The sequence below is a fragment of the Cynocephalus volans genome, chromosome 11 (assembly GCF_027409185.1).
Source record: "Cynocephalus volans isolate mCynVol1 chromosome 11, mCynVol1.pri, whole genome shotgun sequence".
NCBI lineage: Eukaryota > Metazoa > Chordata > Mammalia > Dermoptera > Cynocephalidae > Cynocephalus > Cynocephalus volans.
Window position 1 is genome coordinate 27,628,443 of NC_084470.1, and position 16,263 is coordinate 27,644,705.

The 16,263-nt window shown below is 36.6% G+C and overlaps 1 protein-coding gene across 1 annotated transcript in view; it reads right to left on the reverse strand.

Moving 5' to 3' along the window:
• The window catches only part of ATP2C1 (ATPase secretory pathway Ca2+ transporting 1), a 124,148-nt gene that overhangs the window by 36,539 nt on the left and 71,346 nt on the right, over nt 1–16,263 (reverse strand). The window contains exons 15-20 of the mRNA XM_063115361.1: nt 13,101–13,196; nt 12,922–13,011; nt 10,963–11,067; nt 6,313–6,469; nt 2,278–2,448; nt 1,111–1,208 (exon numbers count right to left, since the gene is read on the reverse strand). Coding sequence (XP_062971431.1) covers nt 1,111–1,208; nt 2,278–2,448; nt 6,313–6,469; nt 10,963–11,067; nt 12,922–13,011; nt 13,101–13,196 — 717 coding nt within the window. The remainder of the gene's footprint in view (nt 1–1,110; nt 1,209–2,277; nt 2,449–6,312; nt 6,470–10,962; nt 11,068–12,921; nt 13,012–13,100; nt 13,197–16,263) is intronic.

Below are 16,263 nucleotides of genomic sequence, written 5' to 3' on the forward strand. Positions count from 1 at the left end.
TTAAAACCATAAAATACCATCATACACCTATTAGAATGCAGAATGAGAAAAATAACAATCTCATGTGCTGGCAAGGATGAAGGACAGTGAGAAATTTCAAACACTGCTGGAGTGGGGTGCAAAATGACAAGGCCATCTTGTAAAACAACTTGGCAGTTTCTTATGAAGTTAAACGTACATTAACTATATGACCCAGCAATTACTCACAGGTATTTAAAAAAATGAAATGAAAATTTATTTTCATGCAAAACCTTGCACACAAACATTTACAGTAGTTTTATTCATAATCATCAAAAACTGGAAGTAATCCAAATGTCTTTAAACTGGTGAACAAGTAAGGTATACCCATATAGGAGACTAATAGAAATTAAAAAAAGAACAAACTACTAATACACACAACCAACATGGATAAATCTCAAATGTATTATGCTTTGTAAAAAAAGCAGATTCAAAAGTTTCATACCATTTGATACTATTTTACAGCATTCTGGAAAACGTAAACCTATAGCGATAGAAAACGAATCAGTGGCTGCCAAGTGCTGGAAGTAGGGTGAGCAATAAACTACAAAAAGGCTTTTTATGCCTTTTTTTGGTGGTATGATGGAACTGTTCTGTACTTGATCGTGGTGGTGATTACAAGACTACATACATTTGTTAAAACTCAGAACTGTATACTAAAAGGGATGAATTTTACTATATGTAAAAGAAAGATGCCTCAATTTTTAAAAAACATTATTTACTCATGCTAACATTGAAATAGAACAAAAGGGTAAGAAATATAAATTGATGGTTTCTCTCTATCCTCTAATTTATAAGTATAAGCACTGTTAATTTCCATAGCACCTTCCTTAGAAAAAAGTCAGTTCTTGCAAAAGTTAATAATCTTATACTGATACTCATAATGATCATACCATAAATACTCAATGATAATAACACTTATTTCATTGATAAGATTTCATTTCAGGATTTGGACAATTTGGTAATCACATCCCAGTTGTTTGCAAATAAACAGTTTACTTAAGACAGTGGTAGGGAAAAAAAAGACAGTAGTAGAAATGGTAACACTTAAAATAAGGCCTTTCAGTCTAGACAGCTTTAGTTTAGGCCTACCTTTGGAACTATCTGTGAAAGCTGCTGGACATCCATCGCATCTATTTCTTCTCCCGAGACTGACTGGGAAGTTTTGGAATACAACCCCAGACGACTTGCTAAATTGAAAAGACAGACAAAGTGTAATTTACCAAACTGTTTTTGCTTGATGGCTAGTTAACATAATGCTCATTTAATATGATTTGTTAGCCACTCTCTTTCCTTTTAAGTATAAAATGTCTTTATACCAAAGGATCACAAGACAAACTACTGGTAAGACAAACCTATATGAGTTAGTAGTAAGTCTGGGGTTTTCTGTTTGCTTTATTTTTGTTTAAAGAATAGAGAGTTTTCACTATGTAAGCCAGCATACCTAAGAACTGAAACTAGCCCAATCAGTTCTGCTCAGCAGCTCGATTTTCATGAAGATGAGAGTGCATTTTAAGTAGAATATCCAAAGCCAGACAAAATGGTGGTGGATCTGTGGTAATCATGTAGTTGTACATAAATAAAAAAATGTTAAGAAGTTATTCTCCCAACAATATTATGTTTCTAATGACCTATTCTAAGATAAAGTAAAGTCTGAAACTCCTGGCCCAGCCATTCTCCAAATTAGTAACATCAGAATTAAAGGAGTTTAGCAAACTGTTAAATTTATCAGTATGAAATATAGTTTATAAACTCTGGGGGATTAACTTTCACGCTCTTTTTCTTTTCCTTATATATTTTGTAAGGTAATCTTAAATAGCATTCAAACAACATAGGTACATATATGATAAAAAACCAAATATATATAACAATCTATTTTCTTACAAATTATGTACAAGTCTGCTTTGAAAATTATACTTAAATTTAAAGGAAAAACTAGATTTCACGTTTCCTTTCACCTTCATGATCTAGTGCTTTTATCCATCATCATAGTGGGCTATGAGGTTAAAAATAATCAATTACCCCTCTGTGAGTAAAATACATATGTGATTTCATAATGATTTATTTATTTATGCATTTTTAACAATATTACTTTTTAAACTATATCGATTTTTGCCCACAATTTTATATAAAGTATGAGAAAATTATATAATCTCAATATTATGTAAAATACATCTCATATCTAATGGTTCACAAAACTATGCACTGCACTATTTAAAGAAAAACTATCAAATACAAAAGGAAGTAACCTAGTTATACCGATTGCAACTGCAGTCTCCTGTGAATCTCCAGTAATCATTTTTATCGATACTCCTGAGGCAATGAGTGTTGTAACAGCTTCTTTCACACCAGTTCTAGGAGGATCAATGATTCCCACCAAGCCAAGAAACGTCAGCTGTCCCAGTTCAGGACCAGAAGCCAAAGCAAGGACTATAATAATAAAATAATAAAATTAAAATAATAATAATAATAAAATTAAAATAATAATAAAATAAAAAATTTTTAAAAAGTGAGTCACAAAAACATTATAATTTTGTTGATAAAAGTTGGAGACAGTAACACTCCTCAGATAAATCATTTAAGACTATAATGTCCTTTGAAGTTATTATATAATCCTTAAAAATCAAAATTATCACATGCCACGACATTATAGTTTAATGGTTCTGGATACGGGATTGCTTTAAGCTGTTAAAAAGAAATAAAACAAAAGAACTGTTAAGCAGAAAGGGCAAGTGAAGGAGAATGAAGAATGTTTTCACATAGCAACCACATGCAGCTACTTTCAACAGAAACTACTGCTTCTTTAAAAATTACAATTATTTAGAAAAACTATAGGTTTGTCAAGCTTTAAAGTCAATTTTAAACAGACACCTTTGAAGGTGGCTTCTAATGTATCTTCATCTTTTCATTCATAGGTCTCCAGAAAAATTCAATAGCCTGAAGAGAAGGCTATATTAATTCATTATATACACCCCATAACAATTTTGTACCTGACAAACCCTGGGAGGTAGTTAATCTGTAATGTGATAGTAAAACCATTAATACCAACAATAGTTTGGATTCTTTCACTCTCCATAACATTAACAGGCATTTCTTGTTTGTAACTTGGTTCCCCAAGAGTATATAACACCACCACCATATCATTATAGTTAGTTTCCTGTCATCCTTGGGCACCTAAGATATAACACAAAGTACTACTCCTTTCCCAAATACCATTTAGCTTACTCTCAGAATTCTGGAACCTCTAATAATTACCCTCATGAACCAAAGGAACGTGCCTATATCTGGGATATTATTAGATAACAACTTACAAGAAAAAAAAAGCCCACACAAACCAAACCTAAGTACTGCATAGGGAGATTGAAAAGGCCCAGAGAGAATGAAGAAGTATCTATTCTTGTTCAAGCAGAAGGTATGGAAGATTAGATGTACATGGAAAACCAACATTAGAGGCAAGTAACTTCTATTTTTCCAATGTAAGAGTCATATGAGGGTACTTCAAAACATTTGTAGAAAAATAGAATTAAAAAATATGAATCTTTGCATGAACTTTTTGAAGTACCCTCATATACCTAAATATGTAGATATGGGCCCCAAAGATTTTCATCCTTGAGAGAATGAGCCACTTGACAGTCTCTGGCACTGGGAAAGAGGCAGATGGCAACAGAAGGGGACAGCAAAAAATATCAATTTGTGTGTCAGCAAATCCTAAGAAAGAGAGATCAGCTCTGGGAACTCCCAATGGAGGGGTGGCACTTGTGTAGAGGTTAGTATACTATATTTACTTGTTTGCTTCTTTAGCACAAATGAAGATCTACTGCTACTCTTTGGGTCGAGGGTAGGCAAACGTGTGTGTGTGGGCGGGGGGGGGGGGCCTGACATACAATACATATGCTAATATCAAAATTAAAGACCTCAAGTATTTTAAGTAACTTAAGTTTCATAAAATGCAACATAAGTATTTATCAATTGAAATTTAAAATCTTCCTGTTCTTCATTATGGTGATCTCAGGGGAAGAGGGAAGTAGAGCACAAAGAGAAAAAGAAGAAAAGACATGAAGCAAGAGACAAATGACCAGAATATTTCCCAAAACCCTGTGAAACAAAAATTTTCTCCTCTACCAACTCTGGTCTACTTGGCAATGTTACAACACAAATCCACACATACACAAATCCTCACTATCTTTCAGATGAAAAGAGTTAGCCAAAATATAAAGTATAAAAACTTTTGATCCAAAAATTAAGGAAAAGAAAACACATACCAGACCTTCAACACATCTTTAAGGTCTCTAAATCCATGACAACTTTGAAACCCTCTTGCTGTGAGCTTCTAAGAGTAACAAAACTCCCCCCACTTTTTTTTTTTTTTTAAACTTTTTCAATGCTTTATTAACAGTTGGAAACAAACCCAACAAACTGGAGGTGATGACATCCCAGAAACCCAAGAGGTGAGGGAAATAGGTTTTTATTTTGACCTCCTAACACTTTTTTTTTTATTAAGTGCACCTTAGCAAAAGTAGATTTAAAAAGAAAGGGTCAAAGTCCCAGATGTCAGCAAGCAGGGAGAAGAAGGGGATCCAGGGGAACAACAGGCCCCCTGCACAGCGCTCCTGGAGTAGCTCAGAAAAGCTGATGTCGCTCCTTCATACATAGGCTTTGGCAACCAAAACCCCCCCTTCCTGACAGGGAGGCCTCCCAGTAGTCACCCCCTCATGTCTCCTAAGCTCTCCCGTGCTCTAACAACTACAAGTCTGAGCCAAGCCTTAACAGTGCCATTCTCTTTCCCTACCTGGGTTGAGAGTGAGCCAGAGAATCTGAGCTTATTGAGGCGGGGCTACCACACACTTTGGTCTGCCGTCTGTTCAGAAGGGAGTGGGGGTACAGTGTGAGGGGAACTCCCTGTGCCCACATCCCTAGAGTAGCCACTTACATTTGCACATCTGGCTTGATAAGGTTATTAAATTTATAAAAACTCTGTGGTCTCAGAGCTCCAGCTACTCTTAGGCCTGGCCCAGCTCAACCAGATAAGTGGTTCTTCCAGGCAGGGGTCCAGGGGCGTGTTCAGGATTCAGGCCAAAGGGAAGAAACCCTAGAAACTCGGGAACCTGCCATCAAAGTCTCTCACATTATAGAGGGGAAGGAGAGAAGAAAAAGTTATTTTTCTTTTAAAACTTTTCCTTTTCATATTAAAATAGATCAACTTGCAAATCAATTTCTCAGCCAGGAGGCCCCACCTCCCATTTCCCTGGAGATAAAGGATGAGGTGTTAGTATTACCACAATACATCCCATATCCCAGAGGAGAAACACCAAGCTTTGGGGAGGACAAATGTAGGGACCTGACTCAGGATCCTGCGAGCTGGTGCAGGGGTTCCAGAGAGGCAAGAGCATAAAGCACGTCAGCAGGCTGGGGTGGTATTCTCTGCCCATGAGAACACTTTTCCAAACTTAGCTTATTATAAGAACAGAATTCCCCACATCTATCCAAATATTTTAAACACAAAGAAAGCCCTTGCTTAAGTGAACCATGAATAAGGACATTTTTCATATAACTTGTGTTCCTCTCATCAAGGAATTCCAGTGTTTGACTTCCATTTCATCAAAATAATAAAATTCAGGAAGCCAACTCTTCCAATTTCCTTGAGAGACTACATAACTACACATATTCCGTACAAGCCGGATGACTATCCAGAAGGTAAGAACCAGGTATGACCCCCCCAACCCCTGCCCCTCCAATCCAATCCCTAGGAGAGGTGTCCTAATGTGTGTGTGCCCACCAGACTCTCTCACCATCACCGTTCAGTCAGCAGCACATACATAAGCAGTATCTGGGCACTTCTTTACCACCCTGGTGAACGGCAAGGAAGGAAGACAGCAAATAAGGATCAAGTCAGCAATCACCTTAGTTTAAAGGACAAATTGGAGGCTTAAGAATTCAATATTTAGGTGAGTTTTTAGTTCTATTAACAAATACAATACAGTGACAGAAAAGGAAAGAGTAATATCTTTTTACCCTGATCTACACTTCCCTTCTCATAAGAAAATGTGTTTAAAATAAAATTTCTATCACCTACTCAGAGAGCACTGCAGGTCTGTAAAAACCAAAGATTTCATATTTTACTGCATTCTTAATTCTTAAGCCAGTTAACCAACTAAAACAATACCTCAGAAATGGCAAGGATTCTACGAAGCCTGGAATAGAGTTGGACAGCTCAGATCTGAAGCATAAATTCATCTGCAATTAAAAGAAGGCTCCACTTTTCCACTCCAGGGGATTAGGCTGAAATGGCCTTACCTCTGAGTCCTGCTGAGCCCATATGTGCTTTCTCTTGTTGGTACAGATCTTTCTGCTGCTGAGTAAGTGTCAAGGTCTGCCCTTTGCTGTGGTATGTAGTACAGTACTTAATCACCTGTTCATAAGCACCTTTCATAAAGCAAATCTCTGGTCTGTCCTAAGAAGAAAAACATACCAAATATAAGTTTAATTTTAAATTGTACATATCTGCCATTGGAGTCCAAAAACAAGTGGCATGCATTTCTCATTATCCCCAGGGAAGTTCTTAACCCTAAGGCTCTGAGTGGCATTTGAACTGTAAAGATTAAAAATTCATATGTGGGAGCTATGTGCACTTTCTATAGAAAATGACATCTGTCCCACCATCCCACACATTGAAGGCAATGCTGTATACTAAGCCCCAAATTAGGCACTCTGAAATTTGGGAAGAGGCTTGATACAACATAACAGAAAAAGAAAAGAGATCTAATATCAGCTCACAAACAATGGTTCAGGCAAGTATTAGCTACTCTATTAGCTGTGTATCTATATCTACACCTTTCTATTTATCTATGATCCCACTTAATTTCCACAACTGCCTTGTTATTATGCGTATTGTGAGACTTTCTATTAGTGAAAGTAATATTTGAAAGCCTACATTGAAAAACTGCAGTCCCCTGCCCAACCCTTCTCAGCATATAGCCTTACTTCACAGAGGCAAAAACTCTTTTAGCTGTTTTCTTTGGTATTTATCCCCATGTTTTAACACATTTATATTGCTACTCCTTCAATTATCAATGGTACACATTGTTTATTGTGACAGATGTTAATCTGACCACCCTCACTACATGTTCCTCCTTCCCCATCTTTATGATAGTTAAAGCAAAATTTGTCAGCATTCTATTTATATTATCACTCCTCACTGCTAAGCCAAGTGTGGTCATGATTACAGCAGCTCACACACATTCCAGTTCCCTCGCAGGTAGGAATGTATTTCCTTGCTGTCGCCCTCACCCCAGAGGTAAGGTGTGACTTGGTTTGGCCAATAAATACGAGAAATACTTGTGTCATTTCCACAAGGAAATTTAGAGACCAGTGCATAATTTACTATTCCTCCATCCCTGCTGAGACAGTGAGTGTTCACACTGAAATGGAGCTTCCATCTGCCTGGATTCCCAAGTGGAACTACAGTGAGCAGATATGTGGGGCTGGGGAGGGAACCGGAAGGCATGATGTTGTTTCCATGGCTATTCTGACAGATCAAATGATACTTCTTTTCCTGTTCAAGTTTTACCTTTTATAAAGTTGACAACTATCTCTTTATTTGCTTAGTTTTCTTTATACCTATAATTCATTCTTCCCAAATTCTCCAATGTAATATAAAACCCTTCTTGTTATGTTGTTCACATTATCAAATAGTAAGCTAATTACTCTCACATTTTTACTGAGGACTTCCCTCCTTTAGTCTTCTCCTTTCTTTTTCTAATTTGAGTTGGCTGATTTCTAGGCCTACCGCACCACAGGCACACAGAAACTTCCCTTCACCTCTATCCTCACTGGACTCTAAGTCTTCCTTTTCCTTGGTTTATTATCTATTAGTATCTTTCTAATAAAGGGTGTGTGCTATGGGACATAGATTTTTCTTCTATCCTCACATAATATAAGTTTAGCTAAAAACAAATTTCCTTTCATTTTGAAGACTTTGCTCTATTATCTCCCAGCCTGCAGTGTCTAGTGTTGCAGTAGAAAAGTAAAAAAAGAAGCTACTTTCTTAAACCTTTTTATATGATTCCTCCCTCACCTAAACCTTTTTATATAATCTCTCTTCCCATTCCAAAAATCTCTGGAAGGTTTTTAAATTCCCCTTCTCCAAGCATCCTCGAATTTCTTTCTTTTTTTTTTTTATTGTGACCGGTAAGGGGATCGGAACCCTTGGCTTGGTGTCGCCCGCACGGCACTCAGCCAGCGAGCGCACAGCCATCCCTACATAGGATCCGAACCTGCAGCCTCAGTGTTCCCTGCGCCGCTGCACTCCCAACGCCGCACTCTCCCGAGTGAGCCACAGGTTCGGCCCTCGAATTTCTTAATTATGGGCTTTGTGTTTATATCCCCTCACCCATCCCCCTTTAACATACTTGTGCTGAGCAGATGGTGGGCCATTTTATTCTAGAAACTGAAGTCTTCCCATTCTGGAAAATATTCTAGCGTTTTTTGATAAAAATCTTCCCATTTTCTGGTCTCTCTTCCTGCTTACCAGTATTAGGTGGATGCCTGATCTCCTGTATTTATTTTCTGATTTTCTTACCATAAGGTACACAAGTTTTATACTGCACACCTCTGACTTTCTGTTCTACTTTCTTGAATTTATTTGATAAGCATTCTATTAGAAGTATTTTGTTGTCATCTTTTACGGTCTTTGGAAATTTTCTTCAGCATCCAGCACTGTCTTTCTGTCTCTGAGACTCATTTCTGTTTGGTCTGTCTTTCATACTAAAGACGTTCCCCAAGTACTTAAAAATCCCTGCCTGTCCACTTATATTCACAAATGAAGCAATTAAAGGACTAGAAGCTACATTGGCATTGGCAAAGCTAATTAACTGATGGACATCACTATGGGTGATGAGATGAAGCCCAGGCATAGGTTAGCTTTTCCAGTGAACATAGAGCTTGGTTAGGCATGCCCCTTACTGTTGGAACCTCCCTGGTAGGAGTCAGATTTTCTAAAACTCTTCAATCTTCTGACTTAGGGAATGAGGGTTGGTAGATGACTACCTGTATGTAGTATGCATTCTGAGAGACAAATGGAGTTAAGGACTAGAGGCTTACCATTCAGGACAATGACTTCTCTTTAATCATTCTATTTTCAGTCTTAAGCTTTAATCTTGCCCTCTACTCTTGTCCCTAAGATCTGATTTCTGATATTCTACAGGAGTAAGTAAAGCAGGACTAATGCCTGGCCTAAAGAAGCAGAAAAGGCACTTAGAGAAGTTCTACTGGTTTTTTACTCAGAATTTCAACCTTCTCCCCTGTTTTTAGGCTTATGCCTTACTCCCTGCCCTCAAATGTACCTGGCACCCTGAGTCTTTCCCATATTTTCTCTTTATGAATTTATATTTTTAATTCTTTGTGATTTTGGCAGGTTCCAAGGAAAGAGTAGAGGTAAATGTATATTGTCATATGTAAATGAAAGTCCTCTAAAAACAAACTATTTGAGCCACTGGAATTACTTTTAAATTAGTTAGTTACCCCTATCTGTCATGCTGACCTCTTCTAGATCCTAAGTCACATGTGTAGGTTTGGGTTTAGTTTTGTAAGAGGAACTCTTCAGGTCAGCAAATGGAAATAAGAATTACACAAATGTTTCCAAACTTATATCCTGCCACTTCCTGTCCCCCACTCCCACAACTGAGAAGATTCAGTCTTCCACTGTAAAACTTTGGTAAGGTTAGACTCAAAATTGCTTAAAAGTAAAATCATTAAACACTACATGAGCCACATTATCTTGAAGTACTATTTGATGACTTACAAAATGTTGTAGAGTCATCAAAAAAAGCCATATACATATTCTTGCCATATAACTACATAGTCAAAGAACATCAGATGAAAATTATCTAAATTTAATGCAATTTTTGAAAGCTATGCATTATAAAGTTTAAAGTGCAAGGTATTTTATTTCTATAGTTTTGTTTCCAATTGTCCCTCTTCCCAGGAGTTTTTTTGCCCATCAAGAACAGAGTTCCTGGCAGACTTCTACTCAGAATTTCAATGTTGGCCAAACTGGCCTTTCTTCTAAAACCAATATATTTCCTATTTATTACAGGTGAAGGAAATCCTCTCACTCGTTCGTTGTCTACAGAGATGTAATTGGGTTCAAAGTGTTTTCTCTCAGGTGAAAACACATAACCAATTATTCATTCCTAGTAAAGGAAGTATAAAAATAACTAATATGTATATTTTAAGAACAAAGTAAGTTCAAGCATCAAACTGGTAATAGCAACTATAAGTGATATAATAAATATACACTGTAGATAAATGAGAACTCTTATTACACTACGTAAAAGTTTCTAAAGCACCCAGAAACAAGATGGTAGCTCGAAATATCATTACATGTCATTTTGTCAGTTTGTAAAATGGATCAATCAACATGAATTACACACACTTGGGAACCACACTTACACAAAGTAATGTGGTTTTGTTTGCACAAGACATGCCTTCAGAAACCTGTAATAAACTGCTAGCAAGAACAAAAAAAATGTTCAGGGTGCTGGCTGGTTAGCTTGGTTGGTTAGAGTGTAGCCTTCTAACACCAAGGTCATGGGTTCAGATCCCTAAGGCCAGCCAGCCACCAAAAAAAAGAGAAAAGAACAAAAATGTTGAGAAAACCTGATGTCAAATGCTCTAGGAGGCTGAGACCAGGCTACAACTCATTTAAGTTGTTTGCTCACACAGCAAAATTGAATATATCTCTACGCGTGGATTCTATAAGGAAAGTGTATCAAAGAGAACATGGGAATAACAAGAGATGAGTATACTATGAATTACACACTTCAAAGCAACAGGTCTTTATTATATACAATAATTTTAAATGTTTAAATCTAAAGGTGGATAGTAAATGAAAAAACAGTCATCTAAGCTAAAGAGAATGTAAGTACTCTTTAAACAGATGGATACCTGCTGTGTTCGGTGTACACACTTAACGGCCATCCACTTTTGCTCTGAGCTAAACGGGTATTCAGCTTTTCTGATATAGTCCTGTTGAAGACCATCAAGACCCATCTATGTGGCACAAAAAGAAAGTTAATTCTTACCAACATGTGGCTATATTCTCCTTTAAAAAAGAACAAGGATCATCTTCCAAATATCCAAACAAAGAACGTATAGCTAGGTTAGCTATAGATACCTGGATTATTTTTCAAATGCTCCATCTATAAATACTGTACTTCCCAAAACAGCAGCATACATTTCCAGCACGAAAGCCTGGGTGTGAAGGTACAGTCTAAGGCACATTATCTGGACAATATGTAAACCGAACCTTCAACACTGACTACATGAATCCCGGTACCAGCTCAAATTCTGCAAGGAAGCAGGACACAAACAAAGGTACCCGACCAATAGCATGTACTTTTATTTATCAATATAAGTGTCAGACTCAATCCCTCACTTCTTAGGGACTAAAATCTGTCTTGCCTCTTGCTACCATCCTAGTCCTTTACCCCTCTATTGCTTTATATCCTGACTAATACCAATGTCATGTAGCTGTTTTCCCTCCCAGTAGCCTTTGCATCTTCTTCCAAATATCCAAAAATATTTTTAAACTATTTAAATATCTACAGTTTACTGCTTTTTGTTTTCTGCTGAAACATGTTCAAATTCTTCTTGGCTTTCAAAGGTCATCCAGAAATCCGCCATATACAGCCTATTTATCAATTCTCTTGGTCACTCAAATAACTTTCATTTCATCCAAGTGAGCCATCTCATTAGCCACAACCCATTCTATGCTATTTGTTCCTTTATGCTTTTGCTCTAGTTCTTTCCCTAGCTTATCTCATCTAAATCCTTCTATCTTTTAAAGCTCACACTCCCAGCTCTGAATTTGCATTGTTTTTACATGTGGCTCAGTGTTTAGGATTTAACTGTTTATTGTCTTGGTCTGCCTTTTATAGGTTCTAAGAATGTCAATATTAACTCCCTAACTAAAATGTGAGGTCTCTAACCATAAGGAGGTGATTTCACACTCTTTCTCTCAAAGAAGTTAATATCTTATTAGGCATAATACAGGAAATACTTAATAACTGATTCATTTTTTCAGTATCTTTTAAAAAGCTATATTATGCTATTTTAGTTACAAGGAAACCAAATGATAAAGAAATGTAGCTTTCTGTCAAGGAAACATATACATTCTAAGACTGTCAACTTTATTTTATTAAATTAAATATGTCATAAAAACCTACAATTCTACATTGGCTCTCATTTTGACCAACTTCATGTAGAAGCATCCAGCTTCACACAAGTCTCAAAATTTTCTCAGACTACTCTTAAAAGTAGGAGCACTTATTTTGTTAGGTTTCTCACTGAATCAAATGTAGAACTGAGGAGATCAATTGGGACAGATGAAAAGGTCACTGAGAACAAAATTCCCTCTACCCAACACCAATTTTAACTATACACTCATTTTGAGAAATTAATAAAGGACGGAAAGGAAAGACTGGAAAAGAAAAGCTGATTTTCCATGACTGCATCAATATCTTAACATGAAAATACTATAGAAAGTTACCTCATTTAAAAGTTAGTATTAAAAAGAAGTTAGCATCTATCAACAATTACACACTTTTATAAAGCATTTCACACACAGATCTCAATTTATGAAACACAGGAACATTTCTTCCTAAGGAAAAATCCATCGCTGGTCATTGGTTTACCTTACATTAAGGAATAAGGTTATACTGAAAAAGCTTTATGCTCTATATTTCCAGGAATAAAACTGGTTCCCAAAAGGCAGTTAAAAAAAGAATTCAATATTGGGAGTTTTCTTCATTAATACCTAAAAACCAGTAATACTGAAAATGATGCCTCACATTCTGCTGTAAGGGCAATGTCTCATGTATCAAAGAAGAGAGATCAGGCACATACCTTCATTGCAAGAGCAATTAAGGCTCCTTCTGTTGGCTTCCCCATTAAAGTATCGTTTCTAATTACAGCATCATTGCACACACAGCCCGCCTAAGAGAAATACATGTTAACTATGAACTCATCATTGTGTCTTAAGTCATTATACAAAAAAACACCTTCCTGGAGAATAAAATACTTACCTCAACAATTCTGCTAACAGATGGGTTATAGAATCCATGAACGACATCACCATCAACAATCACTTCTCCAAACTGATTGTAGCCAACTCCAGTAACCTAAAGGAACATGAAATGCAATCAATAATACAAACAGTAGAGAGTGAAGAGAATTATAAGAACCCAAAAACTATAAGTTGTTCTATTTTATAATCATGATATTGTTAAAGCATATACCTTAAAAAGCATTAAAGTTTCTGTGTAAAAGAATATTTAATAGTTAAAAGAATAGAAATTATAATTTTCACCACAATGCTTAACCTAAAAAGATAGTTTTCTTCTTATATTATAAAAAGTACAAATAAACCATAGGAATATCTATACAAAAGTGAGCTTATTAACTTTATACATTACACATATAGCATACTACAGTTCGCAAAGAACTCAAATCCATTACCACATCTAAACAAAACCAGCACAAAATTACCACATTACCAGTGACCGAAACAAAAGCAAGATTCTTTTTGCAAATATGGAGCCTCAGAGACATTAGGAGGCTTACCCTAGCACTTACAGACTACTTCACCAAGCATATTACATGCCAATTTTATTTTTCTTTTTTTAATTTTTATTTTGTCGATATACAATGTGATTGATTATTGTGGCCCATCACTGAAACCTCCCTCCCTCCTCCCTCCCCTCCCTCCCACCCAACAATGTCCTTTCTGTTTGCTTGTCGTATCAACTTCAAGTAATTGTGGTTGTTATATCTTCCCCCCCCCCGGGTTTTATTTGTGTGTGTGTGTGTGTGTGTGTGTGTGTGTGTGTGTGTGTGTGAGTTATATATTAATTTTTAGCTCCCACCAATAAGTGAGAACATGTGGTATTTCTCTTTCTGTGCCTGACTCGTTTCACTTAATATAATTCTCTCCAGGTCCATCCATGTTTTTGCAAATGGCAGTATTTCATTCATTTTTATAGCTGAGTAGTATTCCATTGTGTAGATGTACCACATTTTCCGTATCCACTCATCCGATGATGGACATTTGGGCTGGTTCCAACTCTTGGCTATTGTAAAGAGTGCTGCAATGAACACTGGGAAACAGGTATACCTTCGACTTGATGATTTCCATTCCTTTGGGTATATTCCCAACAGTGGGATAGCTGGGTCGTATGGTAGATCTATCTGCCATTGTTTGAGGAACCTCCATACCATTTTCCATAGAGGCTGCACCATTTTGCGGTCCCACCAACAATGTATGAGAGTTCCTTTTTCTCCGCAACCTCGCCAGCATTTATCGTTCAGAGTCTTTTGGATTTTAGCCATCCTAACTGGGGTTAGATGGTATCTCAGTGTGGTTTTGATTTGCATTTCCCAGATGCTGAGTGATGTTGAGCATTTTTTCATATATCTGTTGGCCATTTGTATATCTTCCTTAGAGAAATGCCTACTTAGCTCTTTTGCCCATTTTTTAATTGGGTTGCTTGTTTTCTTCTTGTAAAGTTGTTTGAGTTCCTTATATATTCTGGATATTAATCCTTTGTCAGATGTATATTTTGAAAATATTTTCTCCCACTCTGTTGGTTGTCTTTTAACTCTGTTAATTGTTTCTTTTGCTGTGCAGAAGCTTTTTAGTTTGATATAATCCCATTTGTTTATTTTTCCTTTGGTTGCCTGTGCTTTTGGGGTCGTATTCATGAAGTCTGTGTCCAGTCCTATTTCCTGAAGTGTTTCTCCTATGTTTTCTTTAAGAAGTTTTATTGTTTCAGGGTGTATATTTAAATCCTTAATCCATTTTGAGTTGATTTTAGTATATGGTGAGAGGTATGGGTCTAGTTTCATTCTCCTGCATATGGATATCCAGTTATCACAGCACCATTTGCTGAAGAGGCAGTCCCTTCCCCAGTGAATAGGCTTGGTGCCTTTGTCAAAAACCAGATGGCAGTAAGTGTGTGGGTTGATTTCTGGATTCTCTATTCTATTCCATTGATCAGTGTGTCTGTTTTTATGCCAGTACCATACTGTTTTGGTTATTATAGCTTTGTAGTATAGCTTAAAGTCAGGTAGTGTTATGCCTCCAGTTTTATTTTTTTTGCTCAGCATTGCTTTGGCTATGCGTGGTCTTTTATTGTTCCATATAAATGACTGGATAGTTTTTTCCATTTCTGAGAAAAATGTCTTTGGAATTTTGATGGGGATTGCATTGAATTTGTATATCACTTTGGGTAGTATGGACATTTTCACTATGTTGATTCTTCCAATCCAAGAGCATGGGATATCTTTCCATCTTCTTGTATCCTCTCTAATTTCTCTCAGCAGTGGTTTGTAGTTCTCATTATAGAGATTTTTCACCTTCTTAGTTAACTCAATTCCTAAGTATTTCATTTTTTTGGTGGCTATTGTAAATAGGCAGGCTTTCTTGATTTCTCATTCTGCATGTTCACTATTGGAGAAAAGAAATGCTACTGATTTTTTTGTGTTGATTTTGTATCCTGCTACTGTACTGAAATCATTTATCAATTCCAACAGTTTTTTTGTAGAGGTTTTAGGCTGTTCGATATATAGGATCATGTCATCTGCAAACAGGGACAGTTTGACTTCATCTTTTCCAATCTGGATGCCCTTTATTTCCTTCTCTTCTCTGATTGCTCTGGCTAGTACTTCCAACACTATGTTGAATAGGAGTGGTGAGAGTGGGCATCCTTGTCTAGTTCCTGTTCTTAAAGGAAAAGCTTTCAGCTTTTCCCCATTCAGGATGATATTGGCAGTGGGTTTGGCATATTATGTTGAGATACTTTCCCTCTATACCTAACTTATAGAGGGTCTTTGTCATGAATGAGTGCTGAACTTTATCAAATGCTTTTTCAGCATCTATAGAGATGATCATATGGTCCTTGTGTTTGACTTTATTAATATGGTGTATCACATTTATTGATTTGCGTATGTTGAACCAACCTTGTATCCCTGGGATGAATCCCACTTGATCGTGGTGAATAATTTTACGTATGTGTTGCTGTATTCTGTTTGCTAGTATTTTAGTGAGGATTTTTGCATCTATATTCAATCAAGGATATCGGCCTGTAGTTTTCTTTTTTGGTTATATCTTTACCTGGTTTTGGTATCAGGATGATGTTTGCTTCATAGAATGAGTTTGGGAGATTTGCATCCGTTTCAATCTTTTGGAAT